Genomic DNA, 15,829 nt, shown 5'->3' on the forward strand with positions numbered 1-15,829 from the left:
TTGAGTCTCTCATCTATGTATATATGTAAATATTCTATTTTGAGACTCGAGTTGCCTTTTTGGCCAGATTTCATCAGTTAAGTTATTTTATGTCTTTGCATGGCATTGAGTTATTCTGTTGAGTTAGGTTTCCGCTGAGTTAAGAAAGCCAGGCCAAGGGTTCGCTTGGGGCCAGCAATGGTCTCCGAGTGCCGGTCCCGCCCAGGGTGTAGGCTCGGGGCGTGACAGAACCTTAATCACTAAAATTGTTCGACTCTGCCTTTCACATTTAGAAAATCACTGATTACCACCTTGGTTCGCCTCTCAAGCATTCATTTTTTCTCCTTGCATTGTTAGTTTTTGTGACGTTCAACAAGCTCGCCTTTTTTCTTTGGTGTATCGCCTTCCCGGTTGGAGTTAGCCCACCTTTTTTCATAGACACAAGTTTTGTGCACTGTCATTTTGGGTGAGGTCATGCTCACTAGGCAGTCGCCTTTCTCATTTGGTGATCAACAATGTATAGTTTGCACTTTTTTGTTGGTATCCTTTCTTTCAAACATCAATCCTTGATTTATCCATTTTTCTTAATAGCTACAAATTATCAACTTATCATTAAAATAAGACAAAATTAGGCATTGAGTACACTAATTAATTGTAACACCCCAAAAATTTCTAAGTTAAGATCCGAACTATTCTTCATTTACATGTAGAGGTCGTATCAAGTGATTCTTAAATTGGTCATATGTATAAAGGTAAATTCTTTAGTTGGAATGATTTTGGATATCAATTAAGGTCACTAGAATATCCAAGTACAAAGTTGAGTTGAAAGTTTCCTTACCGATTAAGTTTTTATGTAAGATTCTATGTGGGTAAACTTCAAACGACCATATCTCTTTGAATATAAAGAGATATGTGGCCCATAAACAATCAAATTAAAGGTATTTGAATCTTCTTTTCAACGCCACAAATTTTTCAACAATTCGAGTTTCGAGTAATATGTTATGACCATTTTAGTAACCTGATACAATGTTCTGCCGAATTAGCCGATAGGAAAACATTAAAAAGGGTCATTTTTGTCCTTTTTACCTTTAGAAAACTGTCCATGAATTTCTTGAATAATTATAGACCCAAAACAATCCGATTTTCATCTCTTAATCCATCATTCTCTTCTCTCTCAAACCCTAAGGCAAAACCCAAAGGAAAAATCAAAGAAAAAGACTCCATTCAAGATTCTGTCAATCTTTTTCAAGATTCTTACAATCCTTTCCAAGATTCTTCTTCAAGGTAATTCTTTCTCCAAGAATTTTACTTTTTCTAACTCAAATTCCTCTATACAATTATGAATCACTAATGAAAATGAGAATTCTTGGCCATATAGATTTCAAGAAACTAATTCAAGAATCTCAAGAAATGTTTTCTTGTTGTTTACCTTCAAGCTAGGATTTTAAGGCTTCTAATCAAGTTCTTGATCAAGTTTCTTCAAGAACCTTGTTCTTCTAGGTATGTAAGACTATCATAGTATTGGACTAGTTCCTCTCACGCCCTACATCTACTTTCAAATCATTAAAAGAGAAATCTAGGACTCTACCCCTAGATTTGAGTATTCTTGAGATGAGTTAATTTTGAGTATTCAAGTTCCTGTTTCTTTTTGAAATTGTATTCCTAATTATTGAATTTCTATATGTTATGCAGTAAGATTATTGAGTTGATTCGTTTATGTCTATGTTTCAATATGAACCCTATGAATTCAGTATTCTTGAGATGAGTAGTGTCCTTGAGTTCTTGTGTTCTTGATTTCAGAGTACTGAGTTTCCATATTGCTATTAAGACCCCTGAGTTGAGTCGTCCATGTCCATAATTCCACATGAACCCTATGAATTGAGTTATAAAATTTGAGAAGATTTTTAAATCCAATATTTGAGTTTTAAACTGAGTTTTTTTAGAAAGTAAAGATGAGTTTTGAGAAAGAATTTTTAAAACATGATTAGTATGAGAGTCAAGTTTGTCATCAATGCTTAGGAAGTATGGTATCCAGATATACCATCAAGGTTTTTTCTATATGACTTCCCGAGTAATCAATTATCATATGACAATATGATTTTGATATATTTATGGGAAAAAGTTTTCATGTATGAATTGAGTAAGAGTATAAGGGAACTAAGTATTTCTAAAGATATTAGTTTTTACATTGATAAAAGAGAAACTTTGATTTCTAAATGAGGTATGAGTTCAAAGATATTTCTAGAGCAGTTACCTCTTTTAAGAGGATAGTTTGAGCAATTATCTCAAACGAGTGGAAGAGTATATTTTTAAACAGTGAGCATGAGTATATTACTGGGAGTAGTATTGGTCACCAATATGGGGATGCGTTTAGACAACTTACATTCCACATAAACCATGTATGAAAACATGGGTACAAGATCATACTTTTTAGATGAATCCTAAGTTCCTTCAGGTGGAGCTTAGTGGATCCACTTACTTGAGGTGTTCTATACCCCGACAAGGTATAGGACAGTTCTAGAAGCGTAAGAGAGACGTTGTATCATCACGTAGCTCATAGTGACAGTTGTCGCTTAGAGAATCCCCCAAATAGAGTTAAAAGTGTATTTTTACAATATCACTTAATAGGTTGAGTTCAAAGATGAGTGACTATTTTAGTGAAGTTTTAATGATTTCACTTATTTATTTCTTTACATTCGATTGAGTATATATCGATATCTATTGCAGTTCTTTCATTCAGTTATTTGTTATTCAACTATATTACATACTCGTACATTCAATGTACTGATGTCATTCAACCTGCATCTTTTAATGATGTAGATACTGGTTCTTAGGATCCTTAACAAGAGTCCATTGAGATCACTTCATCTACTCGTCAGCGTTTGAGTAAGACCTCCTTGCTTCTGGAGGACTCCATTTTTATGAGTTGTTGGTAGTAGTTCCCTTGAGGAGTCGTGTGTCTTGTCCCGAAACTTATCTTTGTATAGTAGAGGCTTCATAAATAGACAGTTTTGGAGAGTCTTTCAGTTTGAAATGTTTTATTTAAAACTTATGTTTCATACTTAATATATTCTGCAAAGTTTTGAGATTCAATAAACTATTTTTATAGGTTTCTTTAAATTTGATGCTTATGTATGCTTAAGTTAGACCTAATCCGCTACTAAAACCTCACCTGTAAGGGTTGGCACATGCATAGGAACGACCATAGGCTCATAACTCATACCCATACGAGAAGCATGATACACGGACACATAATAATATATAGTGCCCGGATTAAATAAATTCAAGGTGGGTTGATGGCATAAAAGAATTGTACTTGTGATCACATCATCTGATGCCTCACCATTCTCCCTCGCTGGAGCTGCATTGAAATGGCCCGATCCGCCTATGCGCTGGCCATCAGTCCTGCCACCTAACATGCCTCCCCGGGGGATCACCTTGCCTACCCTGTTATCCACCACGACAGTCTTAACCCTAACCTCGACCTCTAGTTGGAAGTGCTACTTGTGGAGCTGGTAAAGTTGTCTCTGGAACTAGAGCAATCTATCTACGCATAGGGAAATCTTTGGTCATTGACCTAACTCACCACAGTCAGAACAACTTTAAGATGATCTGCTCCCAGAATCACGACCAGCACACCTTGAAATACAAGATTGGGACCCATGACTCTGACTAGAGCCAACCTCAGTTCAGGTATACCGATCACCCCCTGAACTCTACAATGAGGCCTGAACAGGCCGACTAGGATGACTCTATTAAAACCATTTTCCAACCCTATCATATGCATCTCTGGACCTTGAATGGGACTCACTATAGCTACCCTCATATCTAGCTCTCTTGTTGCTGCCCTATTGGGCTTCATGACAAAGTTGCTCAACAGTGCGGGCATGATCAACAACATCTAGCAAGGAGTGACCCACCTATATCATAAATCACTACAACAAATTTTTATTATTAGTGATGAATAATATTGTCACTTAAAATTCATATTTCGTCACAAAAACATTTTTGAGACAAAAAAAATCCATTAATCTTTCATCCCTAAAGCATAGGTCACTAAAAGTATATTGACACAACTTAGTGTTTCGTTACTAAATAGAGGTATATTCGCTACAGAAATATTTTTCCCTAAATACATTGTATTTATGGTGAACTTGTTCGTCATAGAAATAATAAAATGTTGTAGGTAATAGTATATTTTTGTCACTAAAGAGGTTATTATGGATGAAAAAACTGATGTGTCACTAAATATTTAGTTTTATTAGGAACGAAATCATTTCTCTCTTTGTAATATGCATTCGTAGTTGAACAAACATTATTTCTTCACTAAAAATTATCTTTTAGCTACGATTTCTTTTGTCCTTAAATGTATGAATTAGTAACAATTTTTCTTTTATACAATTTTGTAGATGAAAATGATGGTATCGTTGCTAAAAATAATTCTATTACCGACAAAATAAAATTATCACTAAAAATGTCATAATTAGCAAGCGTCAGAATTGTCATAAAATACAAAGTTAATTTGTAGGTAATAATTAGGCAATTTTTAGAAAAAAGATTAATGTTGTAACTAAATGTCATATTTTTAGGACAAAAATGAGTTCGTCCCATTGCAGTCGTTCCTAAAAGTTAAATATTGAAAATAAAGTGTTGTCAGTAATCACAAGAATCATGTGACATTAAAATTCGAAGCGCCACTATTTACAATTTTTATTTAATTATGTTTCCATTAATAGAATGTAGTGGTCTATTTTATAATGAGTATTATACAAATTATAAATAATAACTGACTACTTTGCGTCTAAACATTTCTCATTGCTCATGAAAAGTAAAGATAAAAAGTTTTGCATTTGGCTCACACGGATAGGTCTGAAGGCGTTTCAACAAAATCAAGAACAACCCTCCTACCTGAAAAAATGTTGGTATTCCTGCAAAGATAGCTAGCCATCAAATGAACCCAATGACCATTTCAAAGCAAAAGCGAAAACCACAAGTAAATAGGAGGAGAATAAAGAAGATTCTAGCATGACATGCATTTATACAAACACTTATTCTACCAAAACTGCAATTATCAATCCATTTAATCAATCGAAAATAGTTTATACAAAAATAAATACAAATCACTTGATACTAACTACTTTATAGAAATACAGACCAAAATAACTCAATTATACAAGTACACGTGAATTATATAAATGTACCCATGAATTATCCAAATGAGGTGTGAATTATAAAAACGAGGTCGCTCATAGTAACTTAAACTATAGCTACAACCCGTAAATATGCAAACTATTGCTAAGGAGGATAATTTAGTTTATTATAATGGCTATTTGTGGGGAAAAAATTCCCTATTTTTATTTGTTTTTACCTTTAATCTTTTATAAGTGACCCCATAGAGAGTATTAGGGACAAGTTTTTTTTTAATCAATTTAAGGAACATATTACCTTCCTTGAGTTATTAAAACAACAAAGAATTAACAACCACAATAAAAAGTTGTATCTAAAAGGGTACATTTGTGGACAAGCTTCTCAACTCATCGCTAAATGTTGGTCATTATTAACCCTTTTTTCTTGTAGTGTTGTAATCATAAACAGGTGTAGCAAATATAACGTTATTTTTGTATATATTTTTTTCATAGAAGTAGTTAATTATTCGTTTACAAATCGTCCCTATTTAAATATTGCATATTTTGTGACAAAACAATGATAGTTACTTAATCGCATGTTGATTAGAGACAATAGAATAATCTCCACTAATTCCTTATTTATTAGTGACAAAAAATAAGGTCACAAATAAGTAGAAAAATTTGTGTCTAAAGCTTACACCCTTTAACTACGAACTATAATTTGTCATTGTTGTAACAAGTTATTTATTATGACGAACCTTTTTCGTATCCAAAATTATAACTATTCTAAGGCAAATAATAGTTGTCACAAATTGAATGCATTATTAGCGACAATATTTTGTGTCACTAATAACTTAATGTTCGTTGTTTATGATACCTAATAAATGGCACAAAATTATTTTTTGGTGCGAAACTTTAGTGAATAAAAATTTGCTACGAAATTAAATGTTTCGTCACTAAAAGTATATTGCTTCATGAATTTAAACACGAAATGAAAGTTTTGACTCAAACAGTCAATAATTAGTGATGAATTTTGTGTTGTACCTAATAATTTCGCAGCTAAATATCACATTTGTTGTAGTGCGACCACGTGCGAACGGAGACCTGCCACTCGCGAATGAGGCAGCACGCACGTGAACAAGCAGGCCCAGGATGCCATCCGTTCACGCTTAAAAGCTTTTTGTCTCCAAACACGTTTGTGGCAACGTAGACACTTTCTCCACTATATTATAAATTGTGGGAAACATGTCCCTGCTATTTTTTAAATGTATAAAAGCAATTAAAAATTCCAAAAAAGACTAAAAATAATAATATGGTACTCCTTAAAGTTCCATGGAAAACCTCTACCGCATAAAAAAAAACTCATACAATTTTCACTCTTAATACCCATATGGAAACTTATACAATTTTTCACCGTAAATACCCTTACAATTTAAGCCCATAGAAATTTAACCTTAAATACAACAAATTTTGAAGAATCCACAAAGGGAAGGGAAAATTGAGATCTGCACCGACTGCTTCGTTATCAATCGATGATTTGATAACTAGAGATTACCTAGAGAGAAACAAAGATAACCCAAATTTTTTCAAGTACTTGGCATGATTTGTGTTGATCATAGTGAATGAGTGTTATTTGAATTAATTTCTTGGGTCTTATTATTCTTTAAATCAATTCATTTAATCCTATAATTTAATAACTTGTGTAATATATGATTAGTATGTAGAATGTCCTTCAATTTCTTTTCCATCTGAAACTGAGTGGCCATTGAAAGTCTCATTTCATGGTTGCGGTGGATGGAGGGATCAACAAATAAAATGGAAAGAATGGATTCAAACGATTGAGTGTATCCATCACCCCGTATGGAAAATTGTAGGGATTTATGGAGCTATCAAGAGTTCAGTTTATAGAGTCCAGTGGGATTAACATTTGATTTTTGGGTTGGTAGAAAGGTGGTCTTTTGAGACTAACATTTTTGTGTTTCAGTGGGGGTGAAGCTACTGTTACTCTTGAAGATATGATGATTTTGGGTGACTCAAAACTCATTCAATGATTCCGCAGTAAATCGCACATGACTAGTCCTAATTTGACCTTGGCTCCACATAACATAATGTGAATTCCAATTTGCATAGAATTCATGTACTAAGCTCAAATTGCACTGACCTTGATCCACAAAGATAAAGTTGAGGCCCAAAGCACGAACTTATGCGTGAATGTAAGGAAAGTTTTCTAGCAATCTCCCCTGATCGACATACTCATCACCCATGTACTTTGATTCTTGTTGGAAATCGTACCACTTTTCTCCATAATGCATTACAACTTGTTTGCCAAATTTTTGAGGCGGCAAGTCGGTGGGTTCCCGTTTAGAACTTCTAGTAGCCGCCCTTTTTGGACTCGCTTAGTATCCGGGCCACTAGAAACAATTTTTCCCTTGGAAGTCATCTTCACACCCAACAATGGAAGAAATGAAGAAAGAAAAGAATTTTGGGGAAGAGGAGGTGGGGGGTTGGTTGGCAGTGGAGTGGGTGGGGTATGTGGGTTTTGAGGCTTAAATGGATTTTGATGGGTTTTAGTGGTTGGAAGTTGAGGGAAAGGTAAGGGAAGAAGGTTCGAGGAATGATTCATGGAGGAAATTAGGATTTTGGGGAAGAAAGGAAATGGAGAAGAAGAAGGTGAAGAAGAGTTGGTAATTTTGGGAGAATTTATGGGAGTTGGTCGGTTAGAGAGAGAAAAATAGAGAGAAAGTGAGGTGTATTTGGGTAGGTGAAAGATTTAAGGTTTGTTTTGGGGGTGGGTCCCATGGAAAAGAAAAACATTACAAAATTCGGCTTGGGTAGGCCTAGAGTGATGGTGGCGCAGTGTACTGCTAGTGCGCCCGAAATGGGACTCAGTATTTAGGCTTTGGCGCGGTGCGCCCAACCTGCGCCTGGTCTGGTGGCGCGATGTGCCTGCCATGGGAGTTTATTTTTTGGCCTGGCGCGATAGAGGCGTGTTGCACAGCCAGTGCGCCAAAAATGGGCCTCAGTTCTTTAGCCTCTGTCAACCTGTGCATCAACCAAACAACGTAACGTAACAATACTGGGTTGCCTCCTACCCAGCGCCTCAGTTTTGGTCGTGGCACGACACCTCTTTTTGTATTTTTCTCTATAGCGCCTAACTACTACAAAAGAAATCTAACTTAGACAAATCGCTAAAAATAACTAAATAAAAACAAGAACTGTTGACTAGATCCTATAAACTTTAAACTAGGCTAAAAATTCAAAATTAAGCAAAACTAACAACCTATTACATAACTTTAATGGGTTTCCTCCCGTGGAGCGCCTGGTTTAACATCGTGGCTCTACTCAACTTGGATCAGCCATCATTCAACTCAAGATCTTCCTGATCACGATCTGAATATTTATCAAAGTAGTGCTTGACCCTTTGCCAATTCACCAAGAACGACGGGATATTCTTACCTTTAAGTTCCACGGCACCATGTTGTGTCATCCTCACCACTTCGAAGGGACCACTCCATTTCGATCTTAGTTTTCCGGGGAATAACTTAAGTCTTGAGTTAAAGAGTAGTACCTTTTTGCCAGGTGTGAAAGTGCATGGGACTATATGTTTGTCATGCCATCTTTTGGTTTTCTCTTTGTATAGCTTCGCAGTCTCATAAGCATGGAGCCTAAACTCCTCAAGTTCATGCAATTGACCCATTCGCTTCCTAGCCTCCAGCTCAGGGTCAAGATTTAGCTTCTTTATTGCCTAATACGCTTGGTTCTCTAATTCCACCTAAAGATGACATGCGTTGCCAAAAACCATCTGATAGGGAGAAGTCCCTTCCTATGGGTGTTTTATATGCAGTTCTATACACCCATAATGAATCATCAAGCTTCTCAAACCAATTTTTTCTTTGCGCATTCACTGTCTTCTGCAAGATTTACTTCATCTCTCTGTTCGATACATCCACTTTACCACTTTTTTGAGGATGATAAGTGATAGCAACTTTATGTCGAATACAATACTTAGCAAGAAGATTCTTCACTAAATGGTTAATGAAATACTTGCCTCCATCACTTATGATAGCCCTCGGAGTGCCAAAGTGAGTAAAAATGTGCTTCTTGATGAATTTAATAACCACTCTTGAGTCATTCGTGGGAAGAGCTACCGCCCGACCCATTTTGACACATAATGAACAGCCACTAGAATATATTGGTTTCTGCTAGATGGTGGGAAGGGACCCATGAAGTCAATATCCCACACAACAAAGATTTCCACCTCAAGAATGTTATTTAGTGGTATCTCATGTCTTCACAATGTAGTACCCAACCTTTGGCATTGATCATATCCCTTCACATAGGCAATAGATTTTTTAAACAAGGAGGGCCAAAAGAAACCAGATTGAAGTACCTTGTGCATTGTACGCTCTCCTCCGTGGTGCCCTACATACGTACTCGCATGACAACTCTCAAGTACTTGCTTGACTTGACACTACGGAATGCCTTGTCACAGAACTCTATCCACTCCTTGTTTGAACAAGAATGGTTCATCTCTAATGTGGAACTTTGCATCATGAGTCAACTTCTTTTTCCATTGAGTAGTTGACCGTGGGGGATACTCTCCACTCACTAACAAATTCACTATATCAACATACATGGGCACTGGAGATATATCCAATTCCATCAATTGTTCATCTGGAAACTCTTCCCGGATATGTTTCCCTTCATGTAGATGGGCGAAATCTTCCAACCTGGACAAATAATCCGCTATTTGGTTATCAGTACCTTTTTAGTCTTTGATCTCAAGGTCCAATTCTTGGAGAAGCAATATCCACCGAATCATCCTTAGTTTAGCATCCTTTTGGTTGAATAGGTACCTAATAGCTGCATGGTCAGTATAAACAATAACCTTGATACCTACCAAATACGATCTGAACCTGTCGAAAGTGAATACTAGAGCCAGCATCTCCTTCTCAGTCAAGCTCGACTACTCACTCGGCGGAATGCCAACTATTTAGTTTCTTCGTCGAAATTTACAAGACCTCTGGTTTACGGGGGGTCCAAACGATGGTTTCCATCGTGTCGGTGATTTGCCAATAATTTCCAAAGCTTGCCGAGTTTTACATACTCCAATGCAAGATGGGCTTGAGTCTAACGACGGTCTAGTTCAGAGTCGCTGAATTGTTTGGCGATTCGCTGATTGGACCTGTTACTCGCCAACTTGCACTTTTCGTTCACTCTCCAAACTTCCATCTAGACAATCAGCACACCATTATTTTATCCAAGCAAAAGAAAGCAATAAATGGTTTTGGGTTGCCTTCCAAATAGCGCCTTAGTTAACGTCGTGGAACCATGCAAGTCAACAACTTCAAACCTCACTCTTGGGGTTAGCCATAGTATCACTAGGCAAACCCCCCTGCTATCTCGGATTGAGGTGAGACAAGATATGACCCATCTGGGTCTCCAACTGCTTGATTGAAACAAAATGGGAGGTGATAGTCTGGCTGAGGGTAGAAACATCTTCTTTCATGCCTTTCAGCATTTTGTCTGACCCTACAACTTTGTTGAGGATACGCGAGAGCATATCCTCAAACTTACCATCTTCCGAATCCTTGGGCTTCTGGCACTCATGGGGAGGCATATATCTATCCTTCTCCCCATATTTCCAGTTTGGATTTTGGTCCCTCCATTCACGATCTCTATCCTTCCAGCCTTTGTCTCTAGCCCAGCCTTGGGTACCACCCTTCCTTGGGTAGTTTGAACGATAGCCGCCAGCTTGATTTGCTAGAAAATTTACCTCCTCGTTATATAGGGCTTCAAATTTTATCTCTTCAGGATTTGCACACCCGACCCCCACAACGTTAACACTACGGGCACCAGCCCCCATAACATTTTTGGATAGAATGTCAAGCTGTGTCATGATTTTGGCCATGTTTTGGTCTCTCTCATTGTCTTTTTCAATCTGCTCCTTAGATAGCTTAAATGTGAGAGGGGATACTTGGTCCTCGCGAATGTACCACGCTCTATTGATGGTTGTCATGCCATCTAAAAGTTGGGCTGCTAGTGCATATGGCTGCTGCATTGAGCCTCCAGGCGAGAGTTGGCCAGCGAAACCTCTGTTTACCGAATCTAAACACTGGTAAAAGTATTGAAGTAGCATGTTGTCCGGTAAACCGTGGGTTGGGCATTGCAGCACCAACTTTTTGAACCTTCGCCAAGTTTCATGCAGAGGCTCTCCTTCTAGACGTTTAAAGCTCTGGATGCTATCCCACAGTGACATCATCTTCGAGGGAGGGAAAAATCGCACTTGAAATGCGGTTACCAACTCCTCCCAAGATGTGATGGATTGACATGGTAGCTCGGCTAGCCACTTGCACGCCTCTCCGATTAGCATGAAAGGGAATAGCCTCAACCGGACTGACTCCTGAGAGATGTTTTTGAATGAGAATGGTCTGCACACATCTACAAAGTTTTGAAGATGCTCGTGAGGATCTTCATGAGCCAGTCCGTTGACAAGTCCCTTTAGTTACAGGAGTTGCAACATGGCTCTCGTTATGTGGAACACTACATTTCCCACGTCTATGTTAAACGGATGGCTTCAACACCTCCCATGATATTGGGGCCATTGATGTTGGGCTCTTGGACATCATTGAGATTTCTGATGTCGTCTTGGTGGCCTACCAAGCTACCGTTGCTACCATTAACACTCATGCTTTCTGAAATGTTCACACAACAAACATAACAAAACTAAATATTAGGTAAGAAGACTACAACTAAGAAGAACAAAAATTCTACTTATCTAAGAATTCTCAAGTAACACCACTCCCCAGCAACGGTGCCATTTTTATGTATGCGTAATCAAGACACAACTTCCGATGCAATTGTCTACGATCGTACAATAGTTTAGTAACTCAACCAAGGGTTGGCATCGTTCCCAAGAGAGTGGTTTTGAGAATTAATAAGAAAATAAAATTTAGTTCTAACTAGTCGTAGCTAAAGACATTAACGTTTAAAAACATTGTAAATTAAAGGGCGACACAAGAGTGTCAATTAATAAAGGGGTTTTTTTCACTAGTAAGTAAAAACAACAAAATAAACAAACGATTCTAAGTAATGAGAGGGATCCTTGGGATGTGACGGGAATACAGGTTAAGCTAGATTCTTGGGTACATGCTTTCAATAGAAGATTCATAGAATAATTGTGACTAGGCTAAACTTTAAGAGGGATAAGCTCTCTCTCGAGCAACTTACCCCGTTTCAAATTCGTTCCTCTCTGACACCCACTTGCCGCATGAAGACCAGCCTATGCCTTAACCCACTCACTCTCTCAACCTGAATGTGTGGACATGGCACTAGGGTTCACTCTCTCGAGCTGAACCTCATGTCGACCCACTCACACTGGCCATCAATCTAGTGGTCTTGGTTTTACGACCTCTCTCTCGAGCAAGCCGAAAACACATAAATAAACTTGTATTTGCAACTACAAATTCATTAAATTCATCCACAACCACTAAACGAAATTACATTTAAACTACGAATAGACTATCAGAAAGCAAAACCCAACAATTATCTTAACCCATATTCGCTAAATCACACCCCAAAAATTGGGGGTTTTAGCCACACATGTATAAGAGATAGAATTTTATACCAAATTGAGCTCGCCTACAACTGGGTATGAAGATTTAAGTCTTTATACAGGCCAAAATTGAAGAATCCAAGAGACCCAAACCCAAATCTTGAAGATGAAACCCTTTGGAACTTCAAGTCTTCAAAACCCTCTCAAACTTAGGGCAAAAATATCAAAGCATACTATTATATATGAAAATTATAATAATTTTTCAACTCCTAAAACTATAACTCTAACTAGTATTTATAGTTTTCACAAATTTGTGCTACAGCGGATCATTTGGTGTTGTTAGTCGAAATCGCCGACTCGGCGATTCACCTTTTGGTGTAACTCATCGCCATCTTGCACCAGCCTTCAGCATCGTCGCGCTTTGGGTCATTGGGAGACATGGTACTGCTTCGCGGAACTTCTCGGCGATGCGCTGACTGCTCCCTTTTTCCACCGACTTGATCCTTTCTTTCAGGGCTCAGCACACTGTAACAAAATGTGAAGTAAGACCCTTCGGTGATCATCATGCCTTCATTTCTTCATTCTTTTCAGCCCTTTCATTCCTTTTTTTGCGACGTAGTGTCCATGATTTCCTTCAAACTTGAAATACCCAAAACTTAAGGGTTTTCATCTGATATTGACATAAAATAAGCATTTGAGGACACAGTTTCTATTAAAGTTTAGCCCTAAATGAGTCCAATTTATGGACTCATCACTGGGGCGCCGCACCAGCTTCCCTTCTTGGCATTCCTTGTCAGCCGCAATTCCTTCACTATCATGATTCGACAACTTCTCTTTGGAACCCTGCAAAATAGTTAATCATGTATATTAGCATGCAATCATCGCAATGCTCTGTCAAAAAATAATAGTTAGATTAGTGAATGTCCTTAAACTTATGTAACAAGATGGGTAATTCGTAGTAATTGGGCATTTAAATATGCCCAATATCATATATGAAGGCTAGTAAAGTGAAAAACATATTCCAGTTAAAACTTAGGAGTATTTATCATGACAACCACTAATCAATGCTAGTTGAACTTTCTATCTGAGTGATATTTGCTACTACTATGATGTTCCCACAACAAGAAAAAGGATATTTAGTGGCGACTACATTCATCGCCACAAAATGTAGCCATAGAGTGGAAACATAACTAAGTCACTACAAAATGATATATGCTTCTATGGAAACACTTAAGTCACGATACATTAAACACTTTAGTGACAACTTTATCTACATCGCAACCAATATGGTGCAATAGAAGGAATAAATTTTACTTTCCCGCTTACAAACTTTTTGGCTCCAAAAGCTTTTGTGGCAACATACACACTGTCTCCACTATATGATAATTGGTGGCAAATATGTCACTACTATTATTTTTTTAAAATATGTATGAAATTAATCAATTTTAAAAAAAAAAAAAAACAAAAAGTAATATTATGTTACTTTTTTAATTTCCATGGAAACGCTTTGCAGCCTCAAAAAGTAACTCATACAATTTTAACTTTAAATACCCATATGGAAACTCATACGATTTTCACCCTAAATATCCTAACTATTGAAGAATCCAGAATTGGAGAGGCAAAATTTTGATGTCCACCTACTGCTTCGTTGAAGAAATCAAAAGGAGGAGTATTTATTTTTGCTCAAATTTCAATTGTTTGATTTTCTTAGTTTCCTACAAGATAATTTCAGGTAAGCCCTTTCTTCTCCATAAGATTATGCACTATGTGTTGCTTGAATTCACTATCTATTGTTGGAAACACAGTTTAGATTATGTGGAAAGTACTTTAGTTTAAACTACCTTAGACAACTTATGTTCTTTCGGATCCTGGAGTTTCCTTTGAAATTGTATATCAATTCTTTTTCCTGTCGATACATGACGACGAGGCTCTGAGGTTATGTGTGCATATTTTGTATTTAATTTGTTAACAATTGTGTATATGTCAGTATATATGTGTCACCTGTCGCTATGTATAATATAGAAAAGACAAACTCATATGTCATCTTTTGTATTTAATTTGAAGGTGATGTCTATTTTTTGTTGTTCATTTCATATGTATTCTTTTTCTTAATTTTATATTAAACTGTACCAAAAACAACTTCATTAATTCACATGTATGTTCTCTTACAACTCTTTTTTAAATATTGTCATGATTAATTTATCTTCGTTTATTAAATTTGTTTCTTTTATTAGGGTGACAACTCTAATCACGTACAAAACTATCAAGAATGTGTTGAAAATAATTTATGTTATGTTAGTTTATTTGGTAGTCATTTGATTTTAAAAATATATATATTTTCATGATCAGCCACCTAGTTAATAACCAATGACACGTTCTTGATAATCGTGCATGTGATTAGAGCTAAAAATTAGTCAAAGAAACAAATTTAATAAATCAAGATAAATTAATCGTGACTATAATTTATTTTTTTGAAAATTAAATGTGTGAGGAACATACATGTGAATTAACATAGTTTTTTGTGGTTTAGGTTCACTTAAGTTAAAGAGAAAGAACACATGAAATGATCAACCACAAAATATAAATCACCTTAAAAGTTGAAACTTTAGTCCCATAATGCCCAAATCAAAGTTTATTTTAACGAATTAGTTTCTCTCAAGGTATACAGACATAGAATTTCACTTATAATAAATATAAAGGAAACATATAAAATGAGAAATGGAAAGATAGACATCACACCTGAATTTATCAATAAATTTTGTTCAAATCGATAGAATATTTTTTCCAAATAAGATGCTTAAAGAGATATCTATTGAATATATTTTATTAAGGATGAACAATGTTACCCAAGCTCATTCAAACATCATGATTATGAATTAAATAAATGAATTTTCAAGGTTTCAATATAACATAAATAAATGAGTGTTCAATATTGATGTTTTGAATTGGTTTCAACTTGCTAATAGGAAAAATATGACAAGAAGAGTAAATAGCATCTTCTATATCATTAAGTGACTAGATTAAGAGAAATCTTGACAATTTACTCAAAATATCGTCCTTTCCTTTTATCAATAGTGTTATACTAAAGTTCTGAATTAGATCGTCAAACAATGTATTAACTATAGTTATCAAACAATTATTAGCTACTTCAATTGTGTCTCCATTAGGA

General features: G+C 36.3%; 1 protein-coding gene across 1 annotated transcript; it reads right to left on the reverse strand.

Moving 5' to 3' along the window:
• Positions 1-8,457: 8,457 nt before the first annotated feature.
• Positions 8,458-8,802, reverse strand: LOC107062339 (uncharacterized). Its single transcript, XM_015312873.1, has one exon. It carries the CDS (start codon positions 8,800-8,802, stop codon positions 8,458-8,460), a length of 345 nt encoding a protein of 114 aa, XP_015168359.1.
• Between the last annotated feature and the right edge of the window lie 7,027 nt (positions 8,803-15,829).

The sequence above is a fragment of the Solanum tuberosum genome, unplaced genomic scaffold (assembly GCF_000226075.1).
Source record: "Solanum tuberosum cultivar DM 1-3 516 R44 unplaced genomic scaffold, SolTub_3.0 scf00218, whole genome shotgun sequence".
Lineage (NCBI taxonomy): Eukaryota > Viridiplantae > Streptophyta > Magnoliopsida > Solanales > Solanaceae > Solanum > Solanum tuberosum.